General features: G+C 34.5%; 2 protein-coding genes across 3 annotated transcripts; one reads left to right on the top strand and one right to left on the bottom strand.

The window, feature by feature from the left end:
- Positions 1 to 552: 552 nt before the first annotated feature.
- On the bottom strand, positions 553 to 4,477 carry LOC129872807 (aminomethyltransferase, mitochondrial). 2 transcript variants are annotated; one of them, XM_055947689.1, is made up of 4 exons: positions 4,120 to 4,477; positions 2,708 to 3,278; positions 1,821 to 1,939; positions 553 to 1,260 (listed from the first exon to the last, which is right to left on the bottom strand). In XM_055947689.1, the coding sequence occupies exons 2-4, from the start codon at positions 3,263 to 3,265 to the stop codon at positions 717 to 719; spliced, it is 1,221 nt and encodes a 406-aa protein (XP_055803664.1). In that variant the 5' UTR covers positions 3,266 to 3,278; positions 4,120 to 4,477; the 3' UTR covers positions 553 to 716. The 2 variants fall into 2 exon arrangements, with proteins under 2 accessions (XP_055803664.1, XP_055803665.1); XM_055947690.1 differs by having other exon boundaries at positions 4,123 to 4,477.
- A 1,536-nt stretch (positions 4,478 to 6,013) lies between these two features.
- Positions 6,014 to 10,772, top strand: LOC129874291 (peroxisomal membrane protein PMP22-like). The gene is made up of 7 exons (XM_055949554.1): positions 6,014 to 6,315; positions 6,584 to 6,682; positions 8,218 to 8,319; positions 9,023 to 9,098; positions 10,017 to 10,087; positions 10,178 to 10,263; positions 10,377 to 10,772. The coding sequence occupies exons 1-7, from the start codon at positions 6,244 to 6,246 to the stop codon at positions 10,426 to 10,428; spliced, it is 558 nt and encodes a 185-aa protein (XP_055805529.1). The 5' UTR covers positions 6,014 to 6,243; the 3' UTR covers positions 10,429 to 10,772.
- Positions 10,773 to 13,676: the final 2,904 nt, after the last annotated feature.

The raw sequence follows: 13,676 nt of genomic DNA, 5'->3' as shown, positions 1-13,676 counted from the left end.
TACTGGAGAACGTTTTCCTGGAGTAAGTGGTCTTTGAATGCCAAATAGGGAAAGCAAAAAGAAAGAACTGTATATACGATACATAGTTTGATGCATCTTTCTCTCATTTTTTAAGATTCTGTAAAAGTTGAAAGAAGTTTTTAATTGTTGCATAATAAGTACTAACAAATTTAACTTTGGCAACATTAGTATGGACACCAGAATCACTCCTAGTGTTGTTCATCACATTCACATTTGGTATTGCAAATATGGTGCTAAGGCATTCTCTTACATACCTTTGATATGATACTTCAAATACAAATGGTCAGAGTAAAATGTTTCGTTTGTCATCAGATGGGTATATTTCTGACCATTAGCAGTTGGACAGTCGAAACAAGGAAAGGATTTTCAATCAACAACCAAGGCCGCATATGTTCTTTACACCTTCCATCATGTTACCTTTTCAAAACTGATATATAATTCATGTACACTATATATTTACTGAGATCATGCTACACTGTTAACCTTAAAAGATAATGCCAGAGGAAGGCTAAAGGAAAAATACACATATCATGCAAGAAAGAAAGGAAGTTGCCCATGTTGCATTGAAAGGAACTCATGAGCAAAAGACAGCAACATGTATAGTGAAGTATTCCGGTTTCACTTTCACCAAAAACATTAAGAAGAAGGTACAAATTAGAGGAATCAAGAAGTTTTCAAGAGGCAACAAAGAGTTATTATGGCTTGTAGTACTTGGTGGGTACAAAAGGCATCTTGGTAACCGCCCCATCGTAAGACTTCCCTCGAATCACAATCTTGACATTGGTCCCTGCCTTGTGGTTACCCGTTTTTACGTATCCCATTGCTATGTTCTTCTTAAGACAAGGGCTGAAACCACCACTGGTGATTTCCCCAATATTTTGTCCATTTGAATCTTGAATTTCACTGTGACTTCTAGGGGGTGGGCCTGAAGAGAAAAAGCCAACTCGCCTGATTTTAGGACCTTCTTCAATTTGCTTTAGTATTACCTCAGCACCAAGGAAGCCTCCTTCTGCCCTTCTTCTCTTCCCTATGGCCCATGTCAGCCCTGCCTCTACAGGTGTTATGTGCTGCTCCATGTCATTACCATATAAGCACAAACCAGCCTCAAGACGAAGACTGTCACGAGCTCCTAAACCTGTTAACCGTATCTTCCCTTCTGATTTCTCTAGAATAGTTTTTGCAAGGTCAAGAGCATTTTCAGAAGGTACTGAAATTTCAAATCCATCTTCACCAGTATACCTGAAACCTCTCAAAATATAGAGTATGTAAGAGGCTTCTAAAGTCAAGATTACTTGTGCAAGGATCAAGTTGCCAAGCATACATTGGAAGTAGGAAATGATTGCATAAGAAAATAGTACTAGTCGTTTGGTGTGAGGTATAAGGTCTAATAATCCGGTCCAGCGTTTGGTTGGAGGTATTAGGTAGTACTTGGATTATTTATCCCACCATTTATACCATTGTGATGGAGTAAGTTATCCCCGGGATAACTTGTTCCCAACCAAACGAATGACAAAAAACATAGAGAAGTTGCCTTATGTATACAGATGTAGCTGTTTTACACATTAGTGTGCAATAACAAAGGGGTATTCGACCATAATAGAAGCCAGGTTAACCCATTATTAAACAATTTAAGAAGGAACTACCCGACAAAATGCATGGCAATTTTTTCATTTATCTGAAGTGATTCTGATTTTGAACTTTTAAAATTTTGAAAAAGTTGATCAAACTAGAGGATTACTTTTTCTTAGGCACACTCTCAGTACTGAATTTTGAAGAGGAAAGCAAGAGCAGAAACATACCCTGTTCTTGTGAGGAAGCATTGTGCCCCATTGATATCCAAAACCCTGAATTCCCCAAAGTACATCTTGCTCAAATCATCTTTTGTCAGATATTGAAGAACTGGAGCAGCAAGGGGTCCCTGATCAAAAGAAGTCAAGAAAAAAAATCTGTAACTAGCGAAACAATTAAACAACTTAAAGAAGTGAAGTGAAAATTTTATTTCCTGAAAAGCAGAAAATGAAAGAGATTATTTTATGAACTTGTCAAAGACATAGAAGAAAGTGATGCATTGAAAGAAAATAAGATTTATTAATTGAAGGGAAGATGAAGATGATTTGGTAATATCTCGCATGTTGACATTCTTTTAGTCGGTTGAAGGAGTTGGGCGAAAGAGAGAGAGAGGGAGGGGTGGAAAACCATTGCTAGCAAAGAAGCGTACCCCAAAACTGATGAAAATAAAGTTTTAGATAAAGAAGAAAAAACAGAAGGGCGAGGGATTAATATGCTTGGATTTGGCAATATTTGCACAAAGGGAAAGAAAATAACTTACTGTGTCAAAAGAAAATAACTTAGTGATAGAATGAGAAAAGGTCATCCGGAAAGTATATTCATTTGTCTCTATATACTATCAGCAGATATGATCACGGCAAATTACCTTAAGCCAGACATACCCCACATTTGTACAGAGAGTCTAATAATTCTATGAGCTGAATCTCAGTTTTTTGACATTCTGTATCCACTGTGATGTTGGATATCACTTTCTCATATCCTTGTCTACTAGAATTTCCATTTTCAATCTCTTGATCGGTTCTTAGTGCATGTGATTAGCATTGCTTATACTTGATGATAAGAGAATATTTATATAAAGCATATAGCATGTACCAATTGTTGGAAAGAGCGAGCTAACCTGAAGGGCTAAAAGCGATCTCTCATCATGGATGTGCCATGAAACATCACCACCTTTTGACTTGAATGATTTCATATGCTCCTCAATGTGTGCAAGATCCTTGTCCCTGCAACCCGCATTTACAACAAGGTAGATGTGATCATTTGTCACCTTGGTGATCACTGAATCATCAATTGCACCGCCCTTCTCATTTGTGAAGACTGTGAGAGAACCAGTCCCAGGAGCTAGCCCAGCAACATCAGCAACAACAAGCTTTTCCAGGAAAGGGATAGTATCTTTCCCCTTGAGGCTTAGGCCACACATATGAGAAACATCAAAGAGGCTACCATTCTCCCTACAATTTACTGTAGAGTCCATAATTGAGTCCTTATACTGGATAGGCATACTCCAACCAGCGAAAGGCACCATCTTTCCCCCATTGACAACATGGAAGTCATATAGAACAGTCTTCTTGAGATCAGCATCTGAAGCAAAACATCTGCGACCAATAGTCTTCTTATCAGCTTGAGCCAGACGTCTGGTGATCGATTGTCCAAGTTGCCACAATCCTCCTTTCATCTTTCCAAATAATCTAAAAAGTTTACAGACAAATCATCAAAATTCAGACAATGAGACTGATCATATTTCAAGGCAAAATTGAATCCATCTAATTAAAAAATATCAAAATCATACCGAGAAACTACCAAAAACACCATTCCCAGCAGTGACAAGAACAAACACAAAGTCAGAACTGTTAAATCAGGTCTTAGGCTTAACTCACACACCAAAAGCTAGCTCAAAGGGAGGAGGATTGCCCAAGCCTTATAAAGAGTCCACTCATCTCATTAACCACTAATGTGGGACTTTTGTCGTTCTTTAACAAGAACATTGAAATAATAACCAACTTGTAAATTATCTAGGAATACAAATTTTCTGTGTCAACTGTTTTTTTTTTCTTCAATAAGTACTGATAATTTTAACTTCACATTATACAAGAACAGTCTAAATGGCGATAGCTAAAGTAAAAGAAGAACTTAAAGAGCATATAAACTTTGATAAACAGATGTATTAGTCCGTTTAATTCAATACTCTTTCTTAATAACATTTCTTAACTACTTTATCCATCCTAAATCACATCACAACTTGGAAATGTTGGAACTCCCTGAACAAATCACTTTAGAATTGTTCTCCTTTGTTGGTGTAATTTAGGCTATCCTGGGATTATAACAATATTAAATCTATATTTAAGGGCCAATTGCTTTTATCTCTTTGAAGGCGGAGGAACTCCTTTATATACACGATTGGATGTAAAAAATTAATCAAGTGTGAAAATTCGGACAGCATTCACCACTTCAGATCCAAATACAATGATCTATAAGGTCATACAATGACACAGATCTCTAAGGACAAAAAGAGATAAAAAGAAGACTTACCACCTTGCAAAAAGATTGAATCTTTTCTATTCTTGAAAAAATAAATCTGAGAGCTTATAAGGGTTAACTCACACCAACTGATATATGGGCAGAGAAAAAAGACAATGCCTTTTTATCTGATAAATACTAATCTTGGTGTTGGTGGACAAGGAGAAATGTTTTTAATATTTATATTTTTAAAATATGTAAAAAAGAAGAGATTTGTTGGTGGTGAAGAGTGGGTGGAGGAGGCTTTCTATTCCAAATCGAGAACTCATCTTTAGTGAGTGGTAGGAATTTGGATACTCCCTCTCTCCTTGCCTTTTGGATTTGGGGTTGTCTTCTCTTTGGTTGGTATGGGTGGTATTTTTACATTGAGTTGAAAAGGCTTTTTCACAAGGCCTATCTCTTTTTATAACTTGTTGAATATTACACCAATAACATATTCTGTAACTTGTTAAATATTATAAAGATAAAATTTAACGACCAACTTAAAATAAGAGCATAAACTAAATACCAGCACAAAATAGGCACAAAAGGGCAGGTGACCCTTTTCTTTTTCTTTTGTTCGGTACTTTTGAGCTCCAAACTTACAACTTTGTCAAGGCTAAGTAGGTGCACTCAGGGATGGTTGTTTAAATAAATTAAAACATAATTGATATCTATAATGTATTTAAAATATAGTCAAAACTTAAAAAGAGTGATAGAGACCCAAGTTCAACTTTGACAGTTCAAACATGATGAGGAGAAGAAAGCAGCAAACTGGCTAAAATTTATTTAGACATTTTATATTGTATCCACTGAAAGTAGCTACCTAATTTTTATTTATTTTAGGAGAAATTTCCCTGTTCTCTATTTCTATTGAAAAGAAATCCGAGGATAGGGCTTTCGACCGTGGCCAATTAAGTCCGAAGCTCACCTCTTGTTTGCTTCCAAGCCTACGTGAGAAATTAGTGTTCTCAAGGCCCAAGTCAGATATTTAATCAGTGCATTGACAATTGGGTTACTTACCGGTGTGTATAGGCAGGAAAATAATAATAATATGTATACGTAATATATGATTTGTATAAATAGTGTATTTCATTTATATGATGTATAAATATTATATATCATGTTTACATTTATATATAATGTATATCATATATATTTGAAAAAGCTTCCATGGCTAATACAATCTTTGAATCCTGACCAATTCAAAATCATCTCTAAACATTCTAAAAGATAGATATATAGATGTGAACTCCTTTCAATATTTTTAGTCAAGCAACGAAGAAGTAAGGAAGAAAAAGAAGAAAGCAACAAAGAAATACGGAAGGAGAAGGAGAAGAAGGAGGAAAGCAATAAAGAAGTAAGGAAGAGCAGAAGAATAATAAAAATAAGAAAAGCAACGAAGAAATAAGGAAGGAGGAAAGTAAAGAAGAAGTAAGGAAGAGAAGAATAAGAATAAAAATAAGAAAAACAACAAAGAAATAAGGAAGGAGAGGAGAAGAAAAAAAGAAGGAAAGCAACGAAGAAGTAAGGAAAAGAAGAATAAGAAGCAGAAAAGCAACGAAGAAATAAGGAAGACGAAGAACAATAATGAGGAGGAAAGCAGTGAAGAAGTAAGGAAGAAGAGCAAAAAGGAAATAAGGAGAAAGAAGAAGAATGAAAGCAACAAGAAATAAGGAAGAAGAACAAGGAAGAGAAGAAGAAGAAATTAGTGGCTAGAAGAAAGAGGACATAAGAAGAAAGGGAAAGTAGTAGCGAAAAATTCACTCCGCTTGAAATTAAAAATGGCCGAATGATCATTTTATATAATTAATGATAATTAAATTATTTTAACAAAAAAATTTTGACCAAATTTATATATTGTCTAATTTTCCATTTACAATTCAAGCAATGGAAAATGTTTCTCTCAATTTTTTATATTCTTTCCAGCCCATATAATAAAATTTTAAGAGTATTTGGAATGGATTGCCAAACGCTTACTAATTTGGCTGCTGTAGATGGCCCCCACACAATGTGTCACTTGCCAAATTTAGGCGCAGATTCACCAAATGGGTCTCAATGTAATGTAAGTCAAAAGAAGGCAGAGAATAAACCGGAAGATCGAATCTGTTCGTCTTCTCAATTCTTGGAGTTGAACAAGTGAAGAAAGACAGAAGAATGGGGTCAATAGCGAAAAAGGGTCTGCAACAGTACTTGCTACAGCTTCAGCAACATCCTTTACGAACAAAGGTCAAACCTTTTACCCCATTTCTTTACCAATCTTTTTCCTTTTCATTTTTTTCCAACTTTTCTCTTGGATTTGTGAAGAGGGTTTTTGGGATATTTTGAACTGTTAGCTTGATTGTGATGTGGGTCTTCTTTAATTTCTCGAGAAGTTTCTATTTTGGACAAAGATTTCACCTTTCCTACATTTTCTTGATCTTTTTGCTAAATTTTGCTGAAGTATTAGAAGAATTGGTACTGCAATTTTCTATGTTAGTTGAATCCTTTATGGCAGGCAATAACGGCGGGAGTGTTGTCAGCGATCAGTGATATAGTGGCTCAGAAGATCACTGGCATTCAGAAACTTCAAGTCAGACGCCTTCTTCTCAAAGTGGTACGGTTCCTCTACCTTCTCACTGCAGAGGTTTATATTTCTACTACTGAAAAATAACATTTATGGTAGAATGGAGGTTATAATTGCAATTCGTGAGCAATCCCATGGTTGCATTTATGTGTCTGAGCTCGAGTACGATGAATTTGTAAATTTCATGATGCTTTAACAATTTTTTACCTCTGAATCAGAAAAGAAGTATCAGTAAAAGTTTCATATACTGGCCTGAGTGCCTCATGCTTCGATTTAGAGGTTCATCTGTTTCTTTTGATAAAAAAGCTGCTTGGTTCTGTAACACTAGTACTAGTACACTACCTTAGACCTTAGTCTCTTTCATTGTTTTTCTGTTGATGATGGTAATCTGCCAGTTTACGTGTATCTACTAATGCCAAACCATAGAACAGACACACAATGTCGCAGATTGGAATATAGAACTCATATGGCTCGACCACTCAGCCTTAAACCATGGTCTCTTTTGTGTAATGCCAGTAATAGATCATTTTTACCCTCTAAGTGCATCAGGTACAGAAAGTAAATACAAAGCAAACCAATACAGTGTTAGAATGCTCTTCTGCTTAGATGGAAGTGGTACTTTCTTGCATTAAAAACTGTAGCCCAGGGCAATGTGATTAGCTTTTCTCATTTTTTCTTAAAATGACAGGATTAACGTGCCCAAGAGGGTACTTAATTTCTTTTTTCTCTAGGGAATCCCAACCCAATCTCTTTCGGGTAAATATTTCGGTTGTGCCCTTCTGGGGTTTGAATGGGCAACTTTATTTCAGATTCTAGTTTTTCTTCTAAACGAGAATTTTACTACTTACGGGAAGAAGTGTTTTGGTTATGAGCCGCAAAGGATGTTGCAGATATATTTCTTCTTTTGCGTGAAATCTCTTTATTCATACTGGCCCTACTGCACAAAGGCTTCTGCACTGAGTATTGGGACTGTAGCCTTTGTTGCGGAAAAGAGGGGCTATTTCTGTCTAATCCTCTAATTTTCTATTCTAGATTGTCAAATACTGAAACAGGATCTTACAAGTTAGAACTGTTGCACGTGGAATATTATTACTTGTCACAACACTGTCCTAGGAAATTAGGAGTAAGAAGAAAGGTAAAATGTTTCAAATAATTGACAACTACCTAGTATGGAATGCTGCTTGAAACTGCTTCTATATCTTGAGTTGCTTTAAAGATTTGTCTTTGAGATTTGAGACTCTGAATACTCAGCAAGTAGTTGCCAGTGAGCATATATAGTAAAAGTTCATCTCCTGGCTAACTTTAGTCACAACGAGCGAATGGAGCAGATAGGATATAGAGGATTCATACAACCGACCCCAAGTAGCTTGTTATTTAAGCGGAGTTATTGCCGGTGTAGTTTAAGTTTAGTTGCAATTCCGTGTCAAATTCTCTTCAATTTCAGGGTTGTTACTGACATTGCACATCAAAATCATTTGGTATCATTTGTATCATATTCCTTTACTTGTGCGTATAAGTTGGTATTTGGGATTGTCATCATCTGCTTCGCCTGTAACTACATGCAGCTTTTTGGTGTTGCCTATCTTGGACCATTTGGGCATTTTCTTCACTTATTACTGGACAAACTTTTCAAGGGGAAGAGAGACAAGAGTACAGTTGCCAAAAAGGTAATAATTACTAAACTCTCTCTTCTTTCAATGATTTAGAGCCCGTTTGGATTGCCTTTAAGTTGGTCAAAACCAACTTAAAGCCCCTTTTCAGCTTTTGGACGTGTTTGCCTAATGCTAACTTTAAGCCAGAAAGTTCTTAAAGTCAGTCAAAAATGAAAAGTTAGGATTCCTAACTTTTTTTTTTAAGTGCTTAAAGTCATTTTCTTTGACCATGGAAATTACTTTTATATCCCTTATATTTTAACTAAATTCCCAAACTACCCTTTTTATTCTTTTAACCCTAAAATTCACATAATTTTCCTCATTTAAGCACTTTTATCCAAACACTCAACTGCTTATTTATAAAAATAACTTTCAGCACTTTAAAGTTCTAAAAACACTTCATACATAAAAGTTACTTTTTTTAAGTCTATCCAAACGTGCTCTTAGTATACTTCAGGAAAACAGGATATGGTATCTTGTACATAGATGTTACACATTACCTTGTACTTTATGGATCTGATCTACCTCTTACGTGGATCTATTGTAATAGAACTGCTTAACTGTATACTCATGACCTGGTAAATTGCTACACTTGCCTACTTGAAAGTTTCACTTGTTTACCCTTTTTCCAAATGATGTTACCAGATAGAGTAAGAAGTAAATAAACAGTGAGCTGATAAATATACAAGAATGTGAACTTGCATTTTGATTATTTCAGGTTTTGCTGGAACAAATTACTTCGTCACCCTGGAATAACTTGCTTTTCATGGTTTACTATGGATTAGTTATTGAAAGTGAGTATTTACTTTGAGTTACCACTGCCTTTTAACATTCTGACTTATAAACTATTGCATGGTATACCGTCACGCCAAAACTCAACATCATGTCCTACAACTAATCGTCCAAGTAGGCAAAAATGTCCTTAAGCAGTCAAATTAGGATTGTTATCTAAGAACTCAAAGGGCCTGATAATAGACATAACCTTCAATTTGAAAGAGTTACAACTGCAGAGATTCTTGTATTCATGTGGCGAAAAGAGAAAAAGAAACAAAAGGTTAAAAACTATTGTTTCTGGCCATCTTTCAAATCCAGTTTTAGCAAAAACATATCATCTGAGGAAATACATTGTTTGTTACGCAAATTATTCAATTTGCACGTTCCAACAATTTATCTCCTTAAACCCTTACAATTGTACAAAGCTTGATATGGTTACTAAGTTTTTGTCATGTGAAAGCCTCAAATCCTTGATTTATGTTTCTTGTTTAAGGATAGTTTTGCTTATTCATTTCCCACTTTTCTTCTTTTGGACCTTGTGGAAAATATCCTCAAATGAGGAGATTGCTGAAGTAATAGAGGAGCTTTTGAACCCTCTGAAATAGGACTGAAGAGGTTTTAAGTTTTAACACTCTTCTATAATCTAGTGAAAGGAGGAAATATATCTTTTTACCTTCCATCCTGTCCTAGAAACAATTGAAACGAGATGCTGAATGCTCCATAAATGGAAAGTAAATCATGGGTTTCTCATTTCTTTACAATTTTCTTCTCCTGCGTGGAACCATATTTAGCACAAGTTTTGAAAGCTGCTGAAATGGAGCTTATAAGAGTCTGGCTCATTTAAGTTTGCTTACCTTCCATCAGCTAGAGGTATGATTATGTACACACAGAACAGTGGATTTGACTGAATATTCAATATTATCTTGTATTTTGCACAGAAAGACCCTGGATCCAGGTGAAATCTAATATCAAGAGAGAATATCCAAAAGTGCAGTATACAGCGTGGGCGGTTAGTCAAATTCACCCTCTCCCAATTCCAATGTTTTTTGTTCTGTTCTTCAGTGAATGATAATTCTAAGTATTGTTTATAAATGTGCAGTTTTGGCCAGTCGTTGGGTGGGTAAATCACTTGTATGTTCCGCTGCAGTTAAGAGTAATCTTTCACAGCATTATTGCATGTTGCTGGTATGCACCACAATTTCCCTGCTTGTTACTGTTTCTGCTACTGTCAAACATGTTCCCATCTCTATGATTTCAGTGTTGTTAATGCTCTATGTTTTTTTAATATCAATTTGTAGGGGAATATTTTTGAATCTACGCGCAAGGTCAATGGTCTTGAAAAAGGCTTGAAATCCTCAAAGTTGATGCATGAACATGGCAACATCTCCTTGTGTTAGTTGAAAGATATTGAAAGTGGTAGCTTGGGAATGCTTATTCTGTTTTGATTCACATTTTCTCTGATCCCTTTAAAACCAAGACAAAGTTTATTAAGCACATGCAGAATGCTCCACACATGGCAATGTGAATCAAAAAAAAAAGCAAGATTGTGGCAAGAGATGACAGTATATTATGTTTCACAATCCAACATTATTAATGTAGCCATATTTTCTTGGCATTTGACCAAATTGTAACTGAGTTGCTGCTATCTGTGTACCAAGTCCTGGATGGTTGATGTGATTCATCAATGCCTAGTACATCAGAGTATCAAATGATAAACAAAGTGCGCTTTTTCTAAACTCTCTCACAATTTTTTGGAATGTCAATTAAACCTTTCAAATTATTTGAAATTTTAGAAAAACGAAAAATCATTAACATACTCCCCCCCCCCCCCCCCCCCACACAAATAAACCTGTATGTTCTAATTAATGGAGTGTTAATTAGGTTAGACGTTTGAGGGAGAGATAAATAGTACTTGCCACAAATTTTCGAGATTGAGATTATTAGATGTTTTTCTCAAGAGTTGTGCGAAAATTTCAGAGGTAGGACTATATGGATCGGAAGCAGTAATTTTCCACGTGTCAGATAATGTTACAAGTTTAATCATCAGTGTGGAGTTTAAATTTTTACTGAAGTGATTTAAAATATAAAAAGACAAATACATAAAATTAAGAAAAATTAACATATGTAATCTTGATTTGTAAAAGGTCCACACGTTACGCTAGTGGTAGAGATGAACTGAACACGAGGTATATATAAATATACAACTTTTAGGGAAGTAAAAACTGATGAGCTTTAGGATTTCAATAGTGGCTGGCTGGCTTGTATGAGAATTTTCTCATCTTTGAAATATAGTATTTAAGTGTATATATATATATATTGGACGGGTACACTTGCTCATTATATATACATATCCCTCGAAATTTGAATTGACGAGTATTCATATTATATGTCCATATTTGGATTTATTTGAATTTTTCAAACTCCAGTATCCTAAAATTTCGCCAAAATGAAAATCCACGTGATTTGATTTGAAAGAAAAAACAGTTAGTGTTTCAAATACACTTTTGGTTCAAGTATTTGGAATTATTTCTTTTATGTTCTCATTCGTTTGTTGGGTTAGGTTAAGGAAGTTAATCACATAAAATAAAGTAGATTTTACCTAAATTCCATAGTGAAAAAGCTCAATTACAATTAATTCTTACTTTTTTTTTAAATTACCCGATTTCTCTGATTTTTTCCAGATTTCTGATACATTAGTAGTACGTTTGATACATACGTTTTGATACATAATAATTAATGTTGTTTATTTTTTATGAAAAGTTAACGTAAATCAAGTTAAGTTTTCTTCTTTCAGTCAATTACTTAGCTAAATAAGGGAATTAACCCATACATTGTGTAACAGTTATGAGGGACTTGAAAAATTTTAAAAATAGAGCATAGGATCATACCGAACTTCAATCCAAAATTCGAAATTCATCAAACAATTCAAGATGAATATCTCGATTCTACTGAGACATTCTGGAGTTTGACAATCTGAGGTGAGTTATGAACGATACAAAATTGATGGAATCGTAGTGGGAGACAGGATTGATTTAGGATTATTTGGTACAAGGCACTACAGGTGTTTTGTTGTAGATGTAACAGAAGCAGTAAAATTTGATAAATGAGAATCTGATACATAAACTTTCATCTTATATTTGAATTTGATACATTGATAACTGATACATGACCATTCGACAGATTTATGGTTGATACATTAAAAATTGTTGTATTATCTTTCAACTGATTTATGGTTGATACATAACATCTCGTATTGATATAAATTGTAGATGTATCAAAAGCAGTAAAGTTTGATACATGAGAATCTGATACATAAACTTTCATCTTATATCTGAGTTTGATACATTGATAACAGATACATGACCATTCGGTAGAGTTAGGGTTGATACATAAGCATTGTTACAATGCACCACATATTAGAAAGGTTATGTATCATGAACAAAAATTTATATTCAACAACATCTGCTAAATTGCCTAAATAACTGTATAGCTTCTTCACCTATTGATGATTTGAAATCATCAATAAAATTAGCCGTATATGCAGTGCCGAATCTCAAAGAGTTGGAAGGGCTCTTTTTGATGACATACTTCAGTCCCTGCATTGACAGGAAAAATAATTAAATACAACTTGAACTTAATACATTGTACATCTAATATGATACATTAGAATAGATGATACAAAAGTGACCTTATGAATCAGATGCATGGCTAATCATTATACATATAGAGCTTATGTATATTAATATGAGACTTTGTTTTGCCTTTAGGTTTTAAAAATAATAGAAAAAGCAGAAATTAATGTATCGTAAATAATGCAAAAGTCAAAAACACCTTATGTATCTTGATTAGTACTTGATGAATCATAAAATTATAAAAAAACATTAGACCTTATGTATCAGAACATCAATAACAAAATCATATCAGAAGCTTAAGTATCAAAATAGGAACATTAAGAAAGGTACATTGAAATGTATCAGAAAAATCGAGATTTAAAAAAAAAATAGAACACAGCTTAGATGAACTCATACCTTTGAGAGATTAGGGCGTGTTGTAACCCCTTCAATCTTCTTGTCTGCTTCTTTGGGTGCATGTTGAACTGGAGATTTTGACTTCAATTTCGAACGTAACTTATCCATAACTACTAGATTATACGATGTTTGGATCTAACCTCGTGGTAACCTTCTGAAGATGAATCAGAATCCGGTGAAACAAGAATTCCTTGATTTTTATTCAATTGTGTGAAACCAACACTAAAAGACGGAGCGGATTCTATATGTATCAGTGAACAATAAGAGTAAAAACAACAAAACATTACAGAAGAAATCAATGAAAATCGAAGGAGGTGAGATTGAAGTGAGATTCCAGATAAGGAAAAACTTGAATGTACCTTACTTAGAAGCTTGAAATTGAGTAATACTTGGATTGAAATTCAAAAAAAAAACTGCCGAAGCTCAAGCTTGAAATTAGGCGTGAATTTAGGATAGTTGAGAGAAGTTAAATGTGATGTATCTGTGAGATGGAGAGAGAGTTAAAAAAAAGTGGGATTTTTGAGATTTTTACAAATGGTAGGGAATATTAGTAAATATGGTAATATAACA

Source organism: Solanum dulcamara, chromosome 11 (assembly GCF_947179165.1).
Source record: "Solanum dulcamara chromosome 11, daSolDulc1.2, whole genome shotgun sequence".
Lineage (NCBI taxonomy): Eukaryota > Viridiplantae > Streptophyta > Magnoliopsida > Solanales > Solanaceae > Solanum > Solanum dulcamara.
This window is presented reverse-complemented; position numbering and strand designations above follow the sequence as displayed.

What these genes read in the sequence shown, in the direction of transcription:
- LOC129872807 (XM_055947689.1), bottom strand. Translation starts at nt 3,265, where the DNA reads ATGAAAGGAGGATTGTGGCAACTTGGACAATCGATCACCAGACGTCTG. An exon ending in GATCGCTTTTAGCCCTTCAG is followed by an intron (nt 1,940 to 2,707) that starts GTTAGCTCGCTC and finishes TCTTTTGATCAG; the next exon opens with GGACCCCTTGCTGCTCCAGT. An exon ending in TGCTTCCTCACAAGAACAGG is followed by an intron (nt 1,261 to 1,820) that starts GTATGTTTCTGC and finishes GAGAGGTTTCAG; the next exon opens with GTATACTGGTGAAGATGGAT.
- LOC129874291 (XM_055949554.1), top strand. Translation starts at nt 6,244, where the DNA reads ATGGGGTCAATAGCGAAAAAGGGTCTGCAACAGTACTTGCTACAGCTT. An exon ending in GACGCCTTCTTCTCAAAGTG is followed by an intron (nt 6,683 to 8,217) that starts GTACGGTTCCTC and finishes AACTACATGCAG; the next exon opens with CTTTTTGGTGTTGCCTATCT. An exon ending in TGCAGTATACAGCGTGGGCG is followed by an intron (nt 10,088 to 10,177) that starts GTTAGTCAAATT and finishes ATAAATGTGCAG; the next exon opens with TTTTGGCCAGTCGTTGGGTG.